The sequence below is a fragment of the Chiloscyllium plagiosum genome, unplaced genomic scaffold (genome assembly GCF_037043375.1).
Source record: "Chiloscyllium plagiosum isolate Xiang-an unplaced genomic scaffold, Cpla_swu_hap1 HiC_scaffold_1, whole genome shotgun sequence".
Lineage (NCBI taxonomy): Eukaryota > Metazoa > Chordata > Chondrichthyes > Orectolobiformes > Hemiscylliidae > Chiloscyllium > Chiloscyllium plagiosum.
The window spans coordinates 99,120,918-99,144,212 of NW_028270139.1; the positions used below are offsets into that span (position 1 = coordinate 99,120,918).

At 40.4% G+C, this 23,295-nt stretch overlaps 1 protein-coding gene and 1 long non-coding RNA gene across 3 annotated transcripts in view; one reads left to right on the top strand and one right to left on the bottom strand.

The window, feature by feature from the left end:
- Window positions 1–1,965, bottom strand: part of LOC148152175 (uncharacterized) — a 36,869-nt gene extending 34,904 nt beyond the window's left edge. The window contains exon 1 of the long non-coding RNA XR_015757733.1: window positions 1,512–1,965. This is a non-coding gene — a long non-coding RNA (uncharacterized LOC148152175). The remainder of the gene's footprint in view (window positions 1–1,511) is intronic.
- LOC122549060 (E3 ubiquitin-protein ligase DTX3L) overlaps window positions 1,238–23,295 on the top strand; it is a 28,738-nt gene continuing 6,680 nt past the window's right edge. Inside the window, exons 1-3 of one of the 2 annotated variants that reach the window (XM_043688258.2) lie at window positions 1,238–1,357; window positions 6,094–7,962; window positions 16,584–16,801. In XM_043688258.2, coding sequence (XP_043544193.2) covers window positions 1,352–1,357; window positions 6,094–7,962; window positions 16,584–16,801 — 2,093 coding nt within the window. In that variant the 5' untranslated portion in view covers window positions 1,238–1,351. Of the gene's footprint in view, window positions 1,409–6,093; window positions 7,963–16,583; window positions 16,802–23,295 lie in introns of both variants that reach the window. The other variant, XM_087989337.1, reaches the window with a different exon arrangement.

Here is a 23,295-nt window from a genome sequence, read left to right on the forward strand (position 1 = left end):
GAAAGGGTTCAAAAAAGATTCACAAGGATGTTGCCGGAGTTACAGGGTTTGAGCTTTAGGGAGAGGCAGAATAGGATTCAATTCGGTAAAATTTTGCAGTGCTTTCTCTACAGTAAGAAAGTGATGTGGAGGTACCGGTGTTGGATTAGGGTGGACAATGTTAAAAATCAAGATTAGAGTGGTGCTGGAAAAACACAACAGGTCAGGCAGCATCCGAGGAGCAGGAAAATCGATGTTTTGGGCAGGAGCCCTTCACCGAGAATCAGGTTTCCTGATGAAGGTCTCCTGCCCTAAACATCGATTTTCCTGCTCCTCGGATGCTGCCTGACCTGCTGTGCTTTTCCAGCACCACTCTAATCTTGACTCTAATTTCCAGCATCTGCAGTCCTCACTTTCGCAAAGTTAAAAATCACATAATACTAGGTTGTAGTCCAACAGGTTTATTTGAAAGTACACACTTCCGGAGCACTGCTCAGTTGTATTGACACTTTGATCTTTTATTTTAAATTCTGTGTCCTATGATCCTGCCCCATGAGCTACCTGACCAATGAGCAGCTCCCCGAAAGCTTGTACTTCCAAATAAACCTGTTGGACTAAAACCTGGTGTTGTGTAATTTTTAACTATAGCAAAAACATCCTCCCTCAGATAAGGAAACCAAAACCAAGCAATATTCCAAATGTAACCTCACTAATGCTCTCTATAATTGCAGCAAACCATCCTCTTGAGTCAATAAACGACCACAGAAAACAATCAAGACCAAAACATAGTATGGTTTCAAGAAGTTGTACAAAGCCCTTGGGGCCAAAAGTATCAAAAGTTATGGAGAAAATGCAGGAAAACGCTACTGCGTTGGAAATCAGGCATGATTAAAATGAATCAAAAGGCCTGCTTTTGCTATTTTGATGCGCTTCTAAACACGGTTCAACCCGGAGTTGTGGAATTAAATGTTTTAATCTAAACTCCACCTTTACCAGTGCTTTTTCCACTCCAGTCAATGGGATAGATAGCAAGGTATTTTCGCATCTTTCGCATAAATGTGAAGAATAATATTCAAAACTGAAACCAACCGAATCGCGGGCTCACGAAAATGAAACTGTACTTTCCAAAAGCGGGTCAGCTATGTATCTTTCCCGGAACCAAAGCTAATGATTGACAGTCGTTAGCACCAATCAGAAGAGCGGAGTGGGGACAGACGGCGGGCTGTTCTCCAATCAGCAGCGAGGAGAGGTGGGGTGCTGGCGCTCGGGCTGAATTGGGTGCAGAGTGGAAGCGCAGTCCGTGTGACTCTGTGTCTGCTGCTGTGTTCCTGGACCGAGAGCGGTGTCTGCACCGTCCATCCCGACGCTTCAGATGGAGGTGCGTTGTGCATTATCACGCTTTTCAACTGACAAAAGCGGTCGAGTTGCGGTGTGTGGTAACTATTTGTCACTGTGTTCATCCTATGCAGCACACCGTTTGTGTGTGTTTGAGGAAGCAGCACGTATTCTAAGATGAAGGTGTTGTGACTCACTTGCTATGCTCCATTGGTGATGCAGTTCCAGAATTCTCAGCGTCTCCATAATGCTCCTTCTGGGCTTTCTTAGATCCTGAACAGGCGAGGACGCCTCTTCGGGGTCAGACAGACTCTGATTTGGACCCAGTCTTGCAGCCAGTTGTTTTTCAAAGGCTGGCTGTATTCCGGCCTATCTCGCTCCGCGCGTTGAACCCTCTTTCTCCCCGCCACGTATCACTTTGATTATCATTCAGATTTAGCATTCCCCACCCCCAGTTTACAGTTTTGTTTTAAATCAAAAGCAGTGAGGAAAGAGTGGGTCGAATGCATGTTATTTTCTATAGTAAATATGGCGAAGCAATTGATTTTATTTTGAAATCGATAAACAATCCTTAGAATACCACCCTGCGTAATGGGTTATTGAGCTTGCTATGTTCTGGGCACAGGAGCGTGAATCAAATAATTAGGTACAGGCGAGGTGAATACAACATAATTGGGGTGGATAATAAAATAGAGGGCAACTGATGTGAATGTTCTCCCAATATTCAATGGCTGCCATATTTCTGTCTCGTCTGAATTGCTGAGTTATGAAATTGATTCTGTCTTACTGTTTTTAAGTCCCCACGAGTTGTGTAATAAATACAATTTTAAAAAAGCAAAGTGTATCATTGCTTGTACATCAGCAAAGTATGAATGTAATATACTTTGCAGAAAATAATTTTTGTCTAAAGAATTTATTGTAATAAAGCAGTTTACTGTAATCGATGTGCCATTGGGATCCACCAGTTATTCAGTACTTCGTCCAGTAGGCATTGCTGTTCAATGTTCCTGCAGAATAATAATTAATGGAAATCTGATTAAGGAAGATGCAACAGTTGACCCCTTAGTTGGAGAGTTGGACCCAAGGGTCTATTTTCATGGTATATGACTCTATGACTCCAGCAGAGTTTGATTGCTGTATCACCCCTGCAAATTATTTTCTAAAGCTAATTATAGTTGCCCATTATCATCAAGCTTAGATCAGATAACTTAAACCATATCAAATATATAAACAATGAACCCAAGAAAAAGTGCAATAGGTGATTCAGCCCTTTGAGTCCAATTCACAGCTGGTTTTTGAAATCTATAGGAATCTACTGATTTCCATCGTAAACATGCTCAAAGAGTGAGCTTGCTCAGCACTCGCGAGCAAAACATTTGTAGGAATTATTACCTGTGAATAAAGGAATTCCTCTCTAAAATGAATCCTAAATGGCCTACCCCTTACTCTGAGACTCTTTCCCTGGTACCAGCCAGGGGAATTTTATAATAGAAAATTCTTACAACTTTGTATTTGAATGAGATCACTTCCTGTTATTTAAAATGCCAGAAAATAAACGTCAGTCATTTGTAACCCGTCCGAATTGCCCTTAACTGATCAGCTGGGTAAGTCAGTTCAGAAGGCATTTGAGTCAACCACATTGCTGTGTGTCTGGAGTCACATATAGGTCAAACAAGGGGAGGTTGGCATAATTTCTTCCCTAAAGGACATTTGGGAACTGTTTTTTACGACCACCAGTCATAGCTTCAGGGTCAGCATTGTTGATGCTAGCTTTCAATACCAGATTTATCAGTTAAGACTAAACTGTACCAGTTATAATGGTTGGATTTGAGTTCATGTCCTCAGATTATCAACCTGGGCTACTAGTCACATTAGGAGAAAGTGAGGGCTGCAGATGCTGGAGTTCAGAGTCGAAAAGTGCAGTGCTGGAACAGCACAGCAGGTCAGGCAGCATCCAAGGTGCAGGAGAATCAACGTTTTGGGCATAAGCCCTTCATCAGAAACATACTTTATGAAGGGCTTATGCCCGAAACATCAGTTCTCCTGCTCCTCAGATGCTGTCTGACCTGCTGTGCTTTTCCAGCACCGCCCTCCTCTTCTAGTCACATTAACATTACAGCATCTCCCTAAACCTCTCATTTCTTCACATTGGCAGATTGGATGCATTTAACATCTCTAAATCTGCTTGAAGCATTTTTGCATTTTTCTCACAAATTGCTTTCATCTGGTTCTGAGGAAGGGTCACTCGACCCGAAATGTTAATTCTAATTTCTCTCCACGGATGCTGCCTGACCTGCATTTTTCCAGCATTTTGTCTTTTTTGCTTTCGTCCAGGTTTGTCATTCTGTCATAACTTACTACACACAAGGGCATTCTACCACCATACCATAGATGGCTTAACACCAACTATTCAGGGAGAAATAAATGGGATATGCAAGCAAGATACTACAATAATTTTGTGTGCCTTTAATCCAGATATAGATTGAGTAAATCAGATTGGCTAAAGAAGCCTGAGAAATGAACTCCTGAGTGTATTCAGAATGTGTTTTTCTGAGTAGCACATTTTGACGTCAACCAGCTATTCCCTGGTATCCTCCACTATGAACAATGAGACTGGATTCATTAATAATCTCATGGTAAAGATGTCTCCGGGTGACAGTGTTCATAACATGATCATATTTCTTGTTCATTTTGAAGGGAAGAGTTTGGTTTAAGGTCAGGTTTTCAAACCTGGAAAAGGTAAGGACATGAAGTCAGAGCTAGTTAAAGTGAATTGGAAACTAGATTTAAGGGCAGAAGATTTGCAGTGGCATTCTTGAGAAGATACTCGAACTCTCAGCAAAGGTTTACTCCAGCGTGAAAGAAAGATTCTTCGAGCAGGATGCAGCATGAAGCATTTGTATAAAATTGGAAGAAACACTGAAAATATCTCTAATACTAGTGGTATTTCTACAGACAGTTTTTAGATATTATTTGTTGACTTTTAAAATATGAAACAAAGGAGAAGGTAGGTTATGAGGGAAAGCTAGTAGTATAATATTAAATGGTAAGAGCTTCTACAGGTATTTAAATAGAAATAACAAACTAAAGCTAGTGTTGATTATCTAGGGAGACAGTGTCTGTTGAATTACAGAGAAATAAGGCATTTGTGGAGACATTGAACAGGCATTGTGTGCCTGGCTTCACTGCAGAACACTTAGAAAACATTTCAAAGATGATTTTAAAACAATTTGACCTAAGGCTGTCAGGTTCCCAAAGATAGATAAACTGCATTTTAAATAAATAGCCGTGGTACTAGTAAATTGATTATAATATTTAAAAATTCTTCTCAGGGTCCTTATTGGATTGGAGAACAACTAATGTAACATTGTATTCAAGAGCGGGGGAGATAGAAAGAAGGAAACTCTGGGCTAGTTAGCCGAACATCTGTTGTTGTGAGACTGTTAGTACCTATTATTAAAGTGGCCAAAGCAAGATATTTAGAAAATTATAATAGGGTCAAACAGAGTCAAAATGGTTTTGTGGAAAGGCAATACTGTTTAACTAATTTATTGAAGTGTTTTGAGGAAGTGACAAACCAGTAGATGAAAGGGGTATGGGGTTCCTTAGAAGTGGAATACCTAGACTTGCAAAATGAATTTGATAAAGTGTCCCACCAAATATTACAATTCAAGATAAAAATCATGGTGGCATGGGTAAATGATTTGTTAGCTAACATAAAATGGAGAGTGTAGATAAGTGTATCCTTGGGCAAGTTATTTATTTTCAATTGCCACAGAGATCATTAGTGACAACTCAACCCTTTATGATTTATAAATGACTTGGTTGAAGGGACGATGTGGATAGTAATGAAATTTGCTGATGATGCAAACATTGGTTTGAAAGTCAGTTGTCTCAAGGAGGTAAGGGGCCTCTGACAAGCTAGATAGTTTAAGTGGCGGGGCAAATTAATTGCCAGATGGAATTTAACATGGAAAAATTTGAGCTTGTCTATTTTGGCTGGAGGAATAGAAAAACACTAATTTACATAAATGGATAGAGAACTGCAGAACTCTGGCATGTAGATGGATCTGGCAGTCCTGGTATGTGAATGATGAAAAAGTTAATTTGCAGCACAACACATGATTAAGAAGATAGATGTTGGTGTTAATTGGTGTTAAGGGGATAATAAGTGTGAGAGAATTTTATTGTAGCAATAAGGGGCCTTGGTGAGATGACATTTTGGAATTCTGTGTACTTTTGGTCACGATAATTGAATTAGAAGCAATTCACAGAAAGTTCACTGAATTGGGGGTGAAGCCCTTATCAGGAAATCTTGAACTCATTGGGCTTTAGAAGAATGAGTAGTGATGAATTTGAAACCTATTAGGTCCTAAGAAGATTTCAGTTCTTTCCGCCAGAAGGAGGTGGCGAACAGTGACATTGAATTTATTCAAGGCAGAGTTAGGTAGTTCTTTGGTAGACAATGGAGTCAAGGGTTATGTGGAGTAGACATGATGATGGAATTAAGATCACAACCAGATCAGCTGTGAATTTGTCAAGTGACAGAATAGGCTCAAAGTGTCAAATAGCCTGGACCTGATTCTGAGTCTGATATTTAACAAACCCTTGGTCACGAAATGAAGTTGAACTAATCTCCAACTCTACGTTCTAGAAGAGGGGAGATAGCAGACAATTTTTTTTGCAAAAATCTAAACACAGCTTATGGTAACATTTATAAATGGTATAACTGTAACATTGAAACATTGTATATTTATTGTTGGATTTTACTTATTTCAGGTATTTCCTGAAGTCAGAGCGATCATTGATTTAAACATCTTCAAGGACAAGGCAAATGAGGCATTGAACATTATTCAATCAGGCAAATCAATTGAAAAGTGTAAGAATTATGGAAATAGTTATGAAGTTATTGATTCATTTGAAAAGATTAATGACATTCACACACAGCTATTGAAACTCAAAATGAGGCCCTCTGCAGCGGAACCTACCAGGTCTTCTCGAACAGAAACTAGCAGGTTCTCTGGAGCAAAATCTACCAGGTCTTCTGGCACAGAGTCCATTAGACCCTCTGATGACAATGCCACCAGACCCTCTGAATTCAATTCCGCCAGGTCTCCTGATGCAGAGTCTGCCAGGTCCTCCTCCCATTTTGAGTTACCAGTAAATGAAACAATTCTAAATTACATTAGAGAGATTTATGGGAGCAAGTTGCAAAAGTTAGAGAAAGACTTTGATGTTTCCATAAAGATGAACCCTTCTGGAGACAATAACGTTACAGTCCAGTATACAAGTAACAAGAATGGTTCAGTGTCCCGTGGAGCAACAGATTCATTTTTGACTCTGTATCAACAAGTTGCGACAAACTTAAAGATGGAAATGATTAAGAACCCAGGCAGAAGAACAATAAAGAAGGATACTGGAGCATCTCTGCAAAAGAAATTTCCAAAGGTTTTGCTTATTCCTAAGGAAACAGAGTTTATTATAATGGGAGAGCCTGCTGATGTCAGTAGCTACGCACATATCCTGAAATCTGAACTCGAACAATTGGATAGCTATTCAATACCTGATGCTACAAATTCAAATAGGAGACCACCTTTATCATCGGAATACAAATCAAAGATGTATTCAGCTTCAGCAAGTAAATTGGAGGTTAAGGGTGAGGACTTGACCTGTTCGAATTGTGGTCGGGAAAGTGAAGATCGAGAAACCTTAAGAAAATGTAAGCATTCATTCTGTAAGGACTGCATAAACAGAATTTTTAAAGCAAAATCTGTATGTCCTATATGCGGAGAATTCAATTCTGCCAGACCCTTTGACATCCATTCCACCAGGTCCTCTGGTACAGAGTCCACCAGGCCCCCTTCCAATTTTGAGTTACAAGTAAATGAAACAATTCTAAATTACATTTCAGAGATTTACAGGGGCTATTTGCAAAAGTTAGAGAAAGACTTTGATGTTTCCATAAAGATGAACCCTTCTGGAGACAATAACGTTACAGTCCAGTATACAAGTAACAAGAATGGTTCAGTGTCCCGTGGGGCAACAGATTCATTTTTGACTCTGTATCAACAAGTTGCGACAAACTTGAAGATGGAAATGATAAAGAACCCAGGCAGAAGAACAATAAAGAAGGATACTGGAGCATCTCTGCAAAAGAAATTTCCAAAGGTTTTTCTTATTCCTAAGGAAACAGAGTTTATTATAATGGGAGAGCCTGCTGATGTCAGTAGCTACGCACATATCCTGAAATCTGAACTCGACCAATTGGATAGCTATTCAATGCCTGATGCAACAAATTCAAAGAGGAGACCACCTTCATCATCGGAATACAAATCTAAGATGTATTCAGCTTCAGCAAGTAAATTGGAGGCTAAGGGTGAGGACTCGACCTGCCCAATTTGTTTGGAAGAAATTGAAGATCGAGAAACTTTAAAAAAATGTAAACATTCATTCTGTAAGGACTGTATAAATGTGGCTTTTAAAACAAAGTCTGCATGTCCTATATGCGGAGAATTGTATGGCGAGATAATTGGTACTCAACCTGAGGGTGGCAGGATGTCTTCCAGAAACATGCCAATGAGCCTTCCTGGTTATGAAAAATTTGAAACAATTGAGATACACTATACAATACCAGATGGCATTCAGGGGGTGAGTAATTGTTTTGCTATAGCTTCAACATTGTGTTAAAGATATGATCATAGAACAGCACAGGAAAAAACCAATCAGCCCATTCAGTCTATCCATAATCTTTTATCCCTGGAGCCATATTGGTAAATCTCTTCTCTATTCCTTCCAAAGTCTTCATGTATTTAGAGTCATAGAGATGTGCAGCATAGAAATAGACCCTCTGCCGACCAGATATCCCAACCCAATCTAGTCTCACCTGCCAGCACCCGACCCAGATCCTTCCAAACCCTTCCTATTCATATACACATCCAAATGCCTCTTAAATGTTGCAATTGTACTAGCCTCCACCACTTCCTCTGGCAGCTCATTCCATACCCATATCACCTTCTATATGAAAAAGCTGCCCCTTAGGTCTCTTTTATATCTTTCCCCACTCACCCTAAATCTATGCCCTCTAGTTCTGGACTCCCAAACCCCAAGGAAAAGACTTTGTCTATTTACCCTATCCATGCCCCTCATAATTTTGTAAACCTCTATGAGGTCACCCCTCAACCTCTGACGCTCCGAGGAAAACAGCTCCAGCCTGTTCAGCTTCTCCCTATAGCTCAAATCCTCCAACCCTGGCAACAACCTTATAAATCTTTTTTGGACCCTTTCAAGTTTCACAACATCTTTCCGATAGGAAGGAGACCAGAATTGCATGCAATATTCCAACAGTGACTGAACCAATGTCCTGTACAGTCACAACATGACCTCCCAACTCCTGTACTCAATACTCTGACCAATAAAGGAAAGCATACCAAACACCTTCTGCACTATCCTATCTACCTGTGACTCCACTTTCAAGGAGCTATGAACATGCACTCCAAGGTCTCTTTGTTCAGCAACATTCCCTAGGACCTTACCATTAAGTGTATAAGTCCTGCTAAGATTTGCTTTCCCAAAATGCAGCACCTTGCATTTATCTGAATTAAACTCCATCTGCCACTTCTCAGCCCATTGGCCCATCTGGTCAAGATCCTGTTGGATCTGAGGTAGATTCGCTATCCACTACATCTCCAATTTTGATGTCATTTCTTCAAGTAAATGCTCAAAATTAGGCACAGTGCTTCAGCTTGGCCAAAACTATGTTAAAGTAGGTTTAGCATAAGTTGCTGGTTATGCTTCTGCTTATAAGACCCATATTCTTAATGAACTGTTTCTAAATGTGTGAACAAGTATCTCCACGACTTTTTCTTTGTACCCCTTGTTTAAAGTTACCAATGCCTCTTTTATTCTTTATAGCTCAACCAATCACCTCCTACTTTCCCATGTTAATACACTTATGAGTCTCGACCCATACCATCCACCTCATCTCATTCTTTTACTTTTCCTGTATTCCCATGTACCCATATCATTTGCTTCTGATGCATCTAAGATGTTTGACTGCAATGCTTATTGTGTTATCAAGGTCCACATTTAACTGTTCTCTGAATGAAGAAATTTCCCTTTATTTTTTCTATTAAAGTTGCTATTTTTTAATTCACTCATGGGGTGCAGACATTGGCTGGCCAGCATTTATGGTCCTTCCCAGTTACCCTTGAGAAGGTGGTGGTCAGCTTCCTCCTTGAGCCACTGCATTCCATATGTTGTGGGTAGACCCACAAGACTCTTAGGGAGGGAATTTTGACCCAGGAATAGTGATCTAATTATCTTATGGTGAATTTCTGTGATGCATCTTGGAGAGGTGGTGTTTCAGCCCGGTCTGTCTGTGGCTCACACTGGTGTCTCAGCCTGCAGGTGGGTTCTGCCTGTGCACGTTCTGGAGGCACCGCAGGAGATTGCGGAAGCTGCAGCATCAGTGATGGCACTGTGGGCAGACATGGGAAGAGCAGGAAGTTGGGGAGATCCCTTGGTATCTGCTGTGGTGGCTGAGTCTCCTGAAGACTGACGTAACCAGGACTCATTGAAGTTTGCTGAACTTCTAACTTAATTCCTTTATTTTTCTAATTAACATTAAAATCCTTCTTAATTTTAACTTTATTTCTTTATTTTTCTACTTATTCTATAAAGGTAACACTTAACTTTTTAATTCTGTTTTTTCTTTAACTACTTTGTACGGAGTTAACTATTTGTATGGAGAAACCTTTGTACCGAGGGTGTGTGGCGACATACAATTTTGTTTATTCTCCTGTACTTGTACTTGAGTACATGTGACAATAAAATCTAAATCTGAAGGTAGTATGCACTGCTGCTACTGTGCATTGGTGGTAGAGTGAGTGGATGTTGTACCAATCCGTTGGACTGCTTTGGTCAAGATGGTGGCAAGTTTCTTAAGTGTTATTGGAGCTGCACCCGTCCAGGCAAGTGGGGAGTTCCCTCAAACCCCTAACTTGTGCCTTGTAGATGGCGGTCAGGTTTTGGGAAGTCAGAAGGTGTTATTTGCAATAATATTCCTAGCCTCTGACCTGCTCTTGTTGCCACTGTATTTATGTAGCGTGTCCATTTGAGGTTTAGCCAATGGTGCCTCCAAGGAGATCGATAGTGGGGGATTCCGTGATGATAGCACCATTGAATGCCACAGGGCTGTGGTTAATATGTCTCCTATTGAAAATGGTCTTTGCCTGACATTTGTGTGGTGTGAATGGTACTTGCCAGTTGTCAGCCCAAGCCTGGATATCGTATAGATCTTGTTGCGTTTGAGCATGGTCTGCTTCAGTATCTGAGGAGTCACAAATGAAGCGGAACATCGTGCAATCATCGACGAACATCCCCACTTCTGACATTATGATGGAGAGAAGGTCATTGATGAAGCAGCTGAAGATGGTTGGGATGAGGACACTACCCTGAGTAACTCCTGCAGAGATGTTCTGGAGCTGAGATGATTGATCTCCAACAACAAAGTCATTTACTTAGAGTCAGGTTTGACTCCAACCAGAAGAGAGCTTGCCCCCTGATACCCTTTGATTGCAATTTAGCTAGGGCTTTGTGATACCACTCACAGTCAAATCTGGCTTTGATGTGAAGGACTATCACTCTCACCTCTCCTTTGGAATTCAGAACTTTTGTCTATGTTTGAACCAAAGCCGTAATGAAGTCAGGAGCTGAATGGTTCTTGTGGAACCCAAACTGGGCATTGCTGAGCAGTTGTTGCTTAATAGCACTGTTCATAACACATTCCATCACTTTACTGATAATAGAGAGTAGACTGATAGGGTGGTAATTGCTTGAGTTTGATTTGTCCTGCTTTTTTAAACATAGTATATACTGGGCAATTTTCCACATTCTTGAGTAGATGCCAGTGTTGTAAATGTATGGAAAGAGCTTGGCTAGGGGAACGGCAAATTCTGGAGCATAAGTTTTCAGTGCTATTGCCAGAATGTTTTCAGGGCCAGTATCCTTTGCACTATCCATTGCCTCCAACTGTTTCTCAATATCACTTCAAGTAAATCAAATAGTCTGAAGTTGGCTGGTATCTGTAATGCTAGGGACCACTGGAGGAGGCCAATCTTATGCTTCAGCCTTCTCTTTTACACTGATGTATTGTGCTATTCTATCATATGGGATGTTTGTGGAGTCTCCTCTTCCAGTGAATTGTTTAATTATCCATCACCATTCATTACTGAATGTGGCAAGACTGCAGGCTTAAATCTGATCCTTTCATTATGGGATCACTTAGCTTTTTCTGTCACTTGCTGTTATGCTGTTTGGCATGCAAGTAGTTCTGTTACTTAACATCACCCAGGTTGGCAACTCATTTTCAAGTATGCCTGGTGCTGCTACTGGCATGCCCTCCTGTACTCTCTACTGAACAAGGGTTGACCCCTTGGCTTGATGGTAGTGGTTGAGTGAAGAATATGCTGGGCCATGAGGTTGCCGATTGTGCTGGATTAGAATTCTGCTGTTGTTGAATGCGCACAGCGCCTCATGGTCGTCCAGGTCTTGAATTGCTAGATCTGTTCTAAGTCTGTCCCATTTAACGTGGTGACAGTGCCATACAACACAATGGAGGTTATTCTCAATGTGACAGGGGGCGTCGTCTCTACAAGGACAGTGCATGGTGGTCACTTACTGATATTGTCGTGGACAGATGCATTTGCAGTTGGCACGTTGGCAAGGATGAGGTCAAGTATGTTTTTACATCTTGTTGATTCCCCCACCACTTGCTGCAGATCCAGTCCAGCAGCTGTGTCCATGAGAAATCAACCATTAATCAGTAGTACTGCTGCCTAGCCACTGTTGGTGGTTGACATTGAAATTTCCCACCCAGAGTACATTTTGTGCTCTTGCAACCCTCTGTGCTTCCTTCAAGTTTTACTCAACATAGAGGAGACTGATTTATCAGCTGAGGGAGGATGGTATGTGGCAATCAGTAGGTTTCCTTACCTATGTTTAACCTGAAACCTTAAACCTCATGGATTCCACAGCCAATGTTGAGGACTCCCAGGTCAACTTCCTCCTGATTGTATGCCACTGTGCTGTTACCTCTGCTAGGTTTGTCCTGCCAGTGGGATATATCCAGAGATGGTGATGGTGGTGCCTTTCCAGTCTGTGAGTATAACTGTGATACAGCTCTCCCAATGTTGGCCCTGCCACTAGGTGTTAGTAAGGAGGATGTTGCAGGGTCGACAGGGCTGATCCTGCCATCGTCTTTTACTGTGCCTGGGTCAATGCCAGGTCATCTGTCCAGTTTCATTTCTTTGTTGAGACTTCGTTATGATTGACACAACCAGGAGAATGGCAAGGCCATTTCAGAGGGCATTTGGGTGTCAATCATATTGCTGTGCACCTGGAGTCACATGTAGGTTAGACACTGAGGATGGTGGATTTCCTTTTTTTGAAGGACATTAGTGAGCCAGATTTTTTTTTTGACATTGGTTTTCATGGTCATTAGTAGATTCTTAATTCCACATTTTTGTTTGAATTCAAATTCCGCCAACTGCTATTGGGTGATTCGAACCCAAGACCCAGAACATTAGCTGAAGTTCTGGATTAATAGTCCAGCAATAATATCACTGGGTCACTGCTAGTAACTGTTAATAGTATTACCATTACAAATAACTATCTAGTATTTATTATCCTTGAATTTAGAACTCAGCCAGAAGTGAAAACATTCTCTCATTGGTATGTTTTTGCCCATTTATAAATCTAAAGACCTTTATCAGGCCTCCTCCAGACTTTCTCTTTTCCAGTAAAATAAATCCAAGCCTATTCTATCTTTTCCAATAGCTGTTTTCTCTCATTTCTGTTGCGATCCTTATAAACCTTTGTTTTTTTACATTTTCTTTCTGGTGTTTGTGATGCTTTATTATATGGAGCCAGGAATTGTGCACAGTAATCAAAATGTAGGTTAAAAATCAGTTAATTCCAGCACATGTAAGCGTACATGGCCTTTCAAATGACTTAGGAAAGTAGATGCCAATGGAACAAAAATTAGCTGACAGTAGAAAACAGTGGTTAAAGATAGGTGTGTCTTCAGTCTAGAGAATGCTGCTTCATAATTCCCAGTGTTCAATACAGTTATTTTTGACAAACATTATTGACTTTGACAAACTGCAGGGCACAATTTTAAATTTGCAGATGACGCAAGATTTGCAAGTGTGATACACGGTCAGGCTGATAATACTGTAATGGATTTGAAGAGAATGCAGACTGATTGCTAGAATGGGAGGATATATGACAGTTAAAATTCAATGCAATAAACTGAGAGTTGATGCATTTTGGTATGAAGAATAAGATAATTAATACATCCCAAATGCTTCAATGATAAAGGGAATTAAAGAGAAAGTAGATTTATGAATATTTGTAAACTTCCTTTTGAAGATTGCACAGTTGGGTTGACATAACATATACTTAGCTTTATAAATAGAGGCCTGGAAACATAAGTCAGGAGGTTATACTGAACCTAAATAAACACCAGTTTGACTCGGCTTTTGTACAATTCGCAAATAACATGATGAGGGTACAGAGGTAATTTAAATTGGTTTTATGTATCAATTGGAGAAGCTGGAATTAATCTATTTACAACAGAGGGTTCAAAGGAAATTTAATATCTTCAAAATCATAAATGCTTTCCATAAAGATAAGCTATTGAGATGACACTAGGAAAACTTCTTCTGTAACAATAATTAGAAATTGCAGTGCACTGCCTGGCAAGGTGAAGGCAACAAATGTATTTGTGGCCTTCAGCAATGAATTGGACTTGGAAGGGAACAAAATTGCAGGGATGTGAAAAATGAATAAGGAAATTCAGCTAACTAGATTGTTGTTTCATGCAGCCAGCACAGATTTAATGAGCCAACTAGCCTCTTTTTCTGCTTTCTATTCTATAATTTCAGGATCATCGTTTGTGTGTGTTTGCCATGAACGTGTTCTGTTTCTTGAGCTCTTCTCTGTCAAAATTTAAGTTGAGCCAAGCACCTTAATATTCAATACAAGAAATTAGAATCTAATGTACACACAACAAAACAGAGGTTTTTATTCTATGTTCTTAGTTCTTTGCACAGCCATTTGCAGAACCATTCCTCACTGGCTAGCACTGCTGCCTCTCCGTGTCAGGGATCATACTAAATTGCCCAATAGTGTTCAGGGACATGCAGGCTGGGTGGATCAGCCATGCTAAAAATGCAGGATTACATGGGTAGGGTAGGATGTTGAGTCTGGGTGGGATGCTCTTCAGAGTTCAGACTCAATGGACTGAATGGCTTCTTTCTGTACTGTAGGGATTCTGTGATTTGCAGAGCAAAGTAAATGTTTCATGCTGTACCATGCTGCATCCTAGTTTATCTCTGGCATTGTCTTGAATAATGGTACCACATTGATCTCCCCAGTCCTCTGGCACCGCTTGTGGCCAGAGGAGAATTGAAGTTATTGCTAAAGCCTGACTCATTCCTCCCTTATAAAAAGACTTTACAACTATGAACTAAAAGACAGACAAATCTCTTGCCCTCTGTACACAAATCCCACAGTGCTCTAAATTCCCCCAAAACACACACTTGGACTGTATCTCTCTCAGGATGTATTCTCTCCTAACTGCTCAGGTGAACCAAATGAATGAAAAGGCATTCTATTGAATTTAGAAGAATGAGAACTGATTTTATTTTTGGAAATACACAAAATTCTTTCAGGCTCAATAGAGAGATGTAGGAAGAATGCTTCTTCTGGGTGGGAGTGGTATCTAGAGCAGGGAAACAGTCACAGAATAAGGGACTGGGGTGGACAAGTTCGGAAGACACCAGCTTATAGTCCAACAGGTTCATTTAAAATCACAAGCTTTCAGAGAGTTGCCCCTTCAGGTGAAGTGGGAAAGAAGCGCACAGGCATAGAATTTATAGACAGCATGATCAATGGGCAGAGAGATCAAAAGACCATGCAAATGGTGTGAGTGGAGTGTCGACAGGCCAAATACAGTAATAGGTCTTTGAAGGTGATCAAGAGTGTCAGACGTTGTGACTAATCATTTGGAACATGGTGAATCTATGCAAGTCTCTTAGAATGAGGTGATAGAGGCTTAGCTTTGATCATGTTCAAGATTGACAGATTTCTCTACATATTCATTCCTCCATATCCCCAAGAATCCGTTCCTGAGACCACCTCCCCCCCACCCCCACCCCCGAATGATGAAATTTGAGGATGTGGTGCTTATTAAGAAAAGGTTAAAATTGTTCAAAGTTTCACTGATGTATAGTTTTTGCTTGCAGGAGTTGATATTTGTTGTGACTTATGTTTTGATGTAGACAGGCAAAATTACTGTTGCTAAAACCATTAAGGAGTATGGGGGTAATGCAGGAGGACAGAATTAAAGTCGAAGGTCAGCCATGATCTTTGAATAGTGGAGAAGCTCAAAGGGTTAAATCCTGCTTCTATTTGTTATTTATTGTTCATAAACTAGTTTTAGTTGCCCAGTCATCATTTTTGTGGACCTTAGGAATCTAATACAAGGTGCTTATTTAACTATAGGCCAGTTGATATGGATCTGTTTGCCATCAATTTACAAAATCCCAAAATACTTAGCTTTACGTATGGAGTTGGTAACTATCTTTGAGTGCTATTTGTTTTTCTGACCTTTTGCCTCTGCTACTGAAGATGAGTATTTATTCAATAGACAATAGGTGCAGGAGTAGGCCATTCTGCCCTTCGAGCCAGCACCACCATTCATTATGATCATAGCTGATCATCCTCAATCAGTATCCTGTTGCTGCCTTATCCCCATAACCCTTGATTATATCCTTAAGAGCTCTATCCAACTCTTTCTTGAAAGTATCCAGAGACTTGGCTTCCACAGCCTTCTGAGGCAGAGCATTCCACACACCCACCACTTCAACTCTGTTCTAAATGGCCTACCCCTTATTTTTAAACTGTGTCCTCTGGTTTGGGACTCGCCCATCAGCGGAAACATGCTTCCTGCCTCCAGAGTGTTCCCATAATCTTAACTCAGGATGCTATGGGTCGATGCAACATCTGTTTCAAAAATCCTGTTTGCAATTACCTAAACCAGCACAAACCAATAATTGACCTTGCAAATCTCTCTGATTTTTTTGGCTTAATTGCTTTTTGGTTAAACTGGTTATGTTTTCAGGAGACTGTAATTTGAGACAGGTTTATTATTTTAGTTTTAATAAAATATGCACAATTTATGTAACATTATTTTGTATAAATCATAGGCAGAACATCCTCACCCTGGACAAAGATATTATGGCACAACACGTACTGCATACCTGCCAGACAATGCTGAAGGAAGAAAGGTGTATAAGTTACTGAGGCGTGCTTTTGAGCAAAGGCTGATCTTCACTGTTGGAACATCTAGTACTACAGGGAGAAGTAATGTGGTAACATGGAATGATGTTCATCACAAAACAAATACAATGGGAGGACCATCAATGTAAGTGTGGTATTAAAATAAATCATGTTTAACATTAACACCTGATAAATGAATAAGTTACAATAGTTTTGCAAGTCTTTCCTTGTAACTCCCCAGAGCTCATTTTAACAGTAATTCCCAAAAACAGGCAGTGGCAGATAAGACTTCCAGTTGTATGTTGTGCGTTAGCAGAAAGGAAATTCAGCCAGAAGAATTTTCGACAAGGTGCATAATTGGCCACTACTGCCAGATGTTTTAATTTAATTGGGTAGTGTTTTGAGTATGCTTAAAATTTTAATAATAAATTGCAAATTGAAATTAGAAAATAAAGGCAAAATATTGCAGATGCTGTAAATCTGAACAAAACCAAAATGTCATGCTGGACTCAAAGTAAACTGTTTCTCTCTCTGCAGATGTTGCCAGACCTGCTGAATTTCTTCCAACACTTTCTGGCTTTCATTTGAAATCAGAACATGTTGGAAATGCCCAGCAGGTCTGGTAATATGTGGAATCTGAGAATTCACACCCACTCAGTAACATTTCTGACAAGGTATCTTCGAACGGAAGTGCTAACTCTGTTTCCCTCCAATGATGCTGCCTGACCGAAGTATTTCTGGCACTTTTTGTTTTTACTTTATTCCTAGCACTTTTTGTTTTTACTTTATTCCTAGCATTGCACTTTCATGTTTAAAACTTTAAGTTGTTTTGGCAGATCAAAAGAGTGGTATAATAATTTGAGCATCTTTTACTGCCTAGGATAAATGAGAGAGATTATGTGAATTTTGCAGGGTATTGAAATACAGACGCATGCTTCAGTGACTGGGGAAAAGATGGATTTGTTGTGATTTGTTTAACCGTGAAACACAGCTGCTCAGGGCTCTGTGTTTACACTATTGGAGAGTTGGGTTTTGTAGCTGGAAGACTGGTCCATTTACATTTCAAATTCAAATAGCCATAGTATAATTGAATAATTGAGCCAGCTTGAAGGGCAAAACGGACCATCTCCTTAATTCATATGTTTGAATAAAATTTACTGGAATTTTTGGGTTTCTTTCATTGTCAGCTTTTACCGTTTTAATTCAACCCAGCACTTTACAAAGTTATAGCTGAATGAACAGGTGACTATTCGGGTTTACCCTGCTCTGGCATCTGTTGGTTTCCCTGTTGCTAGACTCCATTCCCTGTTACTTACACCACCATTGCACTTGCTTCTAGCATTAAATGTTGCATCTCAACCTGCGTTTCCCAGCCTAAAATATGTCATGTTAAAGTTTTATCAGTATGTATTACCTCAGCCAGGTAGCATCCTTAAATTGCAATTTGTCAACTGTGTGATGAAGTCAAGCCTCAGCCATATGAAGTTTAGCTTAGTTGGCTGGACAGCTGGTTTGTGATGCAGAGCGACATCAACAGAGTGCGTTCAGTTCCCGCACCAACTGAAGTTAACATAGTCGCCCGAGGCTGGAATCGAACCCGGGTTCCTGGCACTGTGAGGCAGCAATGCTAACCACTGAGATAGTGTATTCAGAGCAATAAGCTGTGCAGTCTTCAGAAAGGTTGAGAGAATCCAGGTGAAATTTTAGGACAATACAGAACAGTTGCTTGGCGCCCATGCTTTCAGAAATAAAAACAGAAACTGCTGGAAGGAAACACCATTTCCGTATCCAGCAGAGAAGCGGACAATGATATCTTCAGAGAATATGCTCCAATAGAGCAGGACATGCTCAAATAAAAATAAAACACCACAGAACCTGGAGATTGGAGATGAAAACAGAAAGTGCTGGAAAAACTCAGCAACTCTTCCAGCATCTCAAGATGCCATATATATTTTCAACTTCACCTTTTCTGTTATTAAAATTTCCAAATGAGCCATTTGGACGTATCTCAGGACCGAACTTGTCCAAGGACCACCTTAAAGTGAGGCAGCTGGAGTGGAGACCCATAAGTGCGAAGACTCTACTTCGAGTACTTGCAAGCATGACATGAAGGCTATCGTTAATCTAGAGTTGCCAGCTGACAAAAGTGGGAAATGATAATGATTCCTGTGGTTGAGTATACACTAACATAATGAGCACTGGCTATAGCAGCTTACCAACAAGTGCCAATGCTGGTAATAACAGTCCATAACGTCATTTGGCAGCTTTGCAAAACATGCCCTTCAAAGATTGACCATCATTGCTATCAACAAAGGTGTGCTAAACGCTTCACATCATTGGATTGTTTGCTGTAGTTCCATCATCTCTCAGAGAGGGAAGAATGTCAGCATATTGGTTCTTGATCCTTTGACCAATGGGAACAATTTCTTCTTATCTACTCTGCACCAAACTACTTATTTGAAGACCTCTGCCAAATCTCCTGTCATGATGCAGACGTGCCAGAATCTTCATTTCTTGAAAGGGAACTGTCTACAGTTGACCAATCTATCATTGTAGCTGAGATTTCTTAATTCTGAATCCATTTTCATAATCTTTTTCTGTGCCTTCTCCAGTACCTTCACATTCCCCTGCAAGTGTGGTCCAAAATTGAGCACAACATCTTACTTCAGGCCGAAGCACATCTAATAAAGAAATCACCAAAGCTTCCTTCATTTTGTACTTAATGCCTTATCTCTAAAGCCCAGGATCAATGCTTTATTAACTATTTCCTCAATCTGCCCTATCGCCCTCATTGATTTGTATACCTTCTACCCTGTGAGTTTGAGCTAGTCTGAAGATAGTGGACAGTGGGAGGATGTCAGTCGAGACCCAGGCTTGAAGCCCTCAGCTACCCATAAGCCAGAGAGACACTCTATATTTCTCCATCTCATGGGAGCTGGGATTCAATATTATTGCCAATCTGGGAGTCAACATGTGCCCAGTTTTGGGACAAAAGTAAGTAATCCTTGCAAAATTGTAAGCTAACTAAGTGGTGAATATCTTAGTATGAGTGTCTATTTGCAAAGAGCTGAGTGAGTCAGTTCAGTTGATTGAGCAATTTTACTTCCTACATTTCGGTTTTCATTTCAAAGTAAATGGTCTGAAAATACGTTTAAGGCATGACAGGACAGCTTCAATCTATGGAATACCGTTCTGTGTCAGGTGGGGAGTTGTGGACTTTTTTGTGGCAGAGACAGTCATGTGTGCAGGGAGTGGCTCCAGCTTCAGGTTTTCGGATTCAAATGGAGGATGCTGTCACTGGTGTATCCTTGAAGCCGAGACCTACATGGATAGCGCATTCAACAATGTGATCACACCACAGATTAAAAATATGCAGGTAGAAATGGAATGGATAATTGGTAGACAATCTAAGAAGACCTGGCAGGTAGATCAGGAGTCTCATGAATCTATTTCAGGTTAGTGGGGGCGATCGTTCGTGAGAGGAATGAAGCAAGAGCCAAGCTTATGGCATTGCAAGTGGTTCAGCTGTACAGGTGGAGCAGAAGAAATGTTGGTGTGCAATAATGGTAGACTGCTTAATGGATAGAAGAACAGACAGATGATTCTGTGTTCAGGGTGTTATATTGCCTCCTTAGTTCCAGGGTTGAGGATGTCACAAAGCATCTGCAGAATATTCTTTTGAGCAAGGATAAAGATCAGTGCTCTCCCTTAATTCCTCTAACTTTCTTTCTGGCTGCACAAACCTCTAAGGTCCATGTCCAGTAATGACATCTGGAACCGGAAGTTGATGCTGCGATTGTATGCAGAACATTGGAGGGGCATGCAGCTTTGATTAAACATTTTTATAAAGTGTCAGAGGTTGCAGACCACATTGATTAAAAGATGGATCAGGTCCTGAAAGCATTTAAGGAGCTTGGCAATACAATAAAAAGTAAGATGTTTAAGGTGGTAATCTTAGGATTAGTCCCAATCCAACATACTGGAGAGTAGGTAGAAATAGGAAGATTGAGCCAATGAGCATGTGATTGAAAAAAATGGGTGCAGGAGAGAGGAATTTAGATATCTGGAGAACTGCAATTGGATCTGTAGTATCTGTACAAGAAGGATGAGTTACATGTCATTAGAAATAAAATTAATTTCCTCCTGGGGAAATTGGCTCGAATTGTTGGGAAGGGTTTCAACTAACTTGCTTGATGGATAAGAACGTGAGAGGGAATTCAAATGGAATAAAAATAAATTGTTTATGGGAAGTAAAGAAGCTATTAATGAAAGGGAAACCAGTGTAAACCTGTCCTAGCATCAACCAGGGTTAAGTGACAGAAGTAGTAAAAAGGCAGAATTAGAAGCATTTTATGTGAATGCACACAACATTTGCCACCAGGTAGGTGAATGTATGGCAATTGTAGAAGTAAGACTGTGTGATTTAATCACCATTATGGCCACATGATGCATGGGATATGAGTCAAACAGACTACTTGACCTTGGTTGGTGTCAAGCTTCTTGAGTATTAGTGGAGCTGCATCCACTAAATTCAGCCTTATAGATAGTAGACAGACATTGTGCAGACAGATCACTTACTCACTGCAGAGGGAGTCCCTCACCTGCTCTGGTAGCCACAGTATTTATTTATATGGTTAGTCCAGTTCAGTTTCTCATCAACGTAATCCTGAGAATGTTGATAGTGGTGATTCAGCAAATGTGATATCATTGAATATTAAGTGATAATGGTTAGATTCTCTGTTGTTTGAGATGGTTGTTGCCTGCCATTGTGTGGCACAAATGATTTTTGTCACTTTTCAGCCCAAACCTGGATATTGTCCAGGTATTATTGCATTTGGAAATGGACTGCTTCAGTATCTGATGAGTCATGAATGGTGCTGAAAATGACACAAATATCCCCATTTTTGACTTTATAATGAGGCAGCTGAAGATGGTTGGGCCTGGAGTAGGACTCTTGTAGTGCAGTGGTACTGTGAATTCTCTCAGCCAGGAGGCCTGGATTCAACTACCAACTTCTCCAGAAGTATATCATAACAACTGTGAATAGACTCACAGAAAATATTTACTGAGGAAACCTTGCAGCTTTGTCCTGAGGCTGAATGACTGACTTCCAACTGCAACCATCTACCCCTGCGCTAGGTATTGCTATTATAATCAGTGAGAAGTTTTCTCTGATTCTCATCAATGCTAGTTTTGCTAGGACTGTTTGATGCTATGCTTTCTCATTAATAGTAATCCCAGGGATGTTGATGGGGGATTCAGCAATGGTAATGGCATTGAATGTTAAGGGAGATGCTTAGCTTCTGTTGTGTTAGAGATTGAGAGTGTGACTATTTTCAACACCTTGTCTATCAAATTCAGTTGTTCAGTTTGGTTTATTAAAATGTAGTAAATACAGTACCCTGTGGTTTTGCAAACTGCATTCAAAGTAAGATTTGGAATTAAAAAGAGCTTGGCTGTATTAATATCACCTACCACAGTTTACATTATGGGCTCATGTAATGGTATTGCTGTTGTAAAACAAAATTGCTTCAGCAAAACATGGTCACCAAAAGCATGGAAAATTAACAGATGTTTAGTGAACAAACAATCCAGGTGCACAGACTGCTTTAGAGTGTTGTGGGGAAAATCAGCAGTCTCGGAGTCAGAATCAGGATCGAATGACAGAGTTTATTGTACAAAGAGACCGAGCTCCAGGGAGAGAGAGAGAGAGAGAGAGACATTCGTCAACACGGCTGTCAGCTGCGAGTCTCCTCTCACTCTCGGAGCACATGTCATGATATTTTATACATTTTATGGTACAATAGTTCAAGTATCAAGTCTGTTGTACAGCATGGTTTGTTTACAGAAAACATTACAAGATTATTGTCAATTTCAGTGGTTTAATCATCCTTTCTGAGAAGGAAGATCATTAGCGAGTTTTGAGAAGATTTGTAGCTCAGGTTGAGGTTCTGGATGTAGGTTTGCTCGCTGAGCTAGAAGGTTCGTTTTCAGATGTTTCATCCACTTATAGGCAAAATCATCAGTGAGCTTCCAAATGTAGCACTGATGGCATGGCCTGCTTTCTGTGTATGTGTTTAGGTTTCCTTGGGCTGGTGTTGTCATTTTCTGGTGATGTCATTTCCTGTTATTTTTCTCATGGGGTGGTAAATGGGATCCAAGTTGATGTGTTTGTTCAAAGATTGGGAGAAGATTTGTAGCTCGGGTGCTCGTTGTTGTGGTCCTGTTCGCCGAGTGGGAATTTGTGTTGCAGACGTTTCATCCCCTGTCTAGGTGACATTGTCAGTGCTTGGGAGCTTCCTGTGACGTGCTTGTGATGTTTCCTCTGGCATTTATAGTGATGTGTTTGTTGATAGAGTTCCGGTTGGAATGCCATGCTTCTAGGAATTCTCGTGCATGTCTCTGTTTGGCTTGTCCTAGGATGGATGTGTTGCTCAGTCGAAGTGGTCTCCTTCCTCATCTGTATGTAAGGATACTAGTGAGAGTGGGTCATGTCTTTTTGTGGCTAGTTGATGTTCATGTGTCCTGGTGGTTAGTTTTCTGCCTGTTTGTCGAATGTAGTGTTTGTTACAGTTCTTGCAAGGTACTTTGTAAGAAATAGCAGGAAACCTAAGAAAAATAACAGGAAATGACATTGCC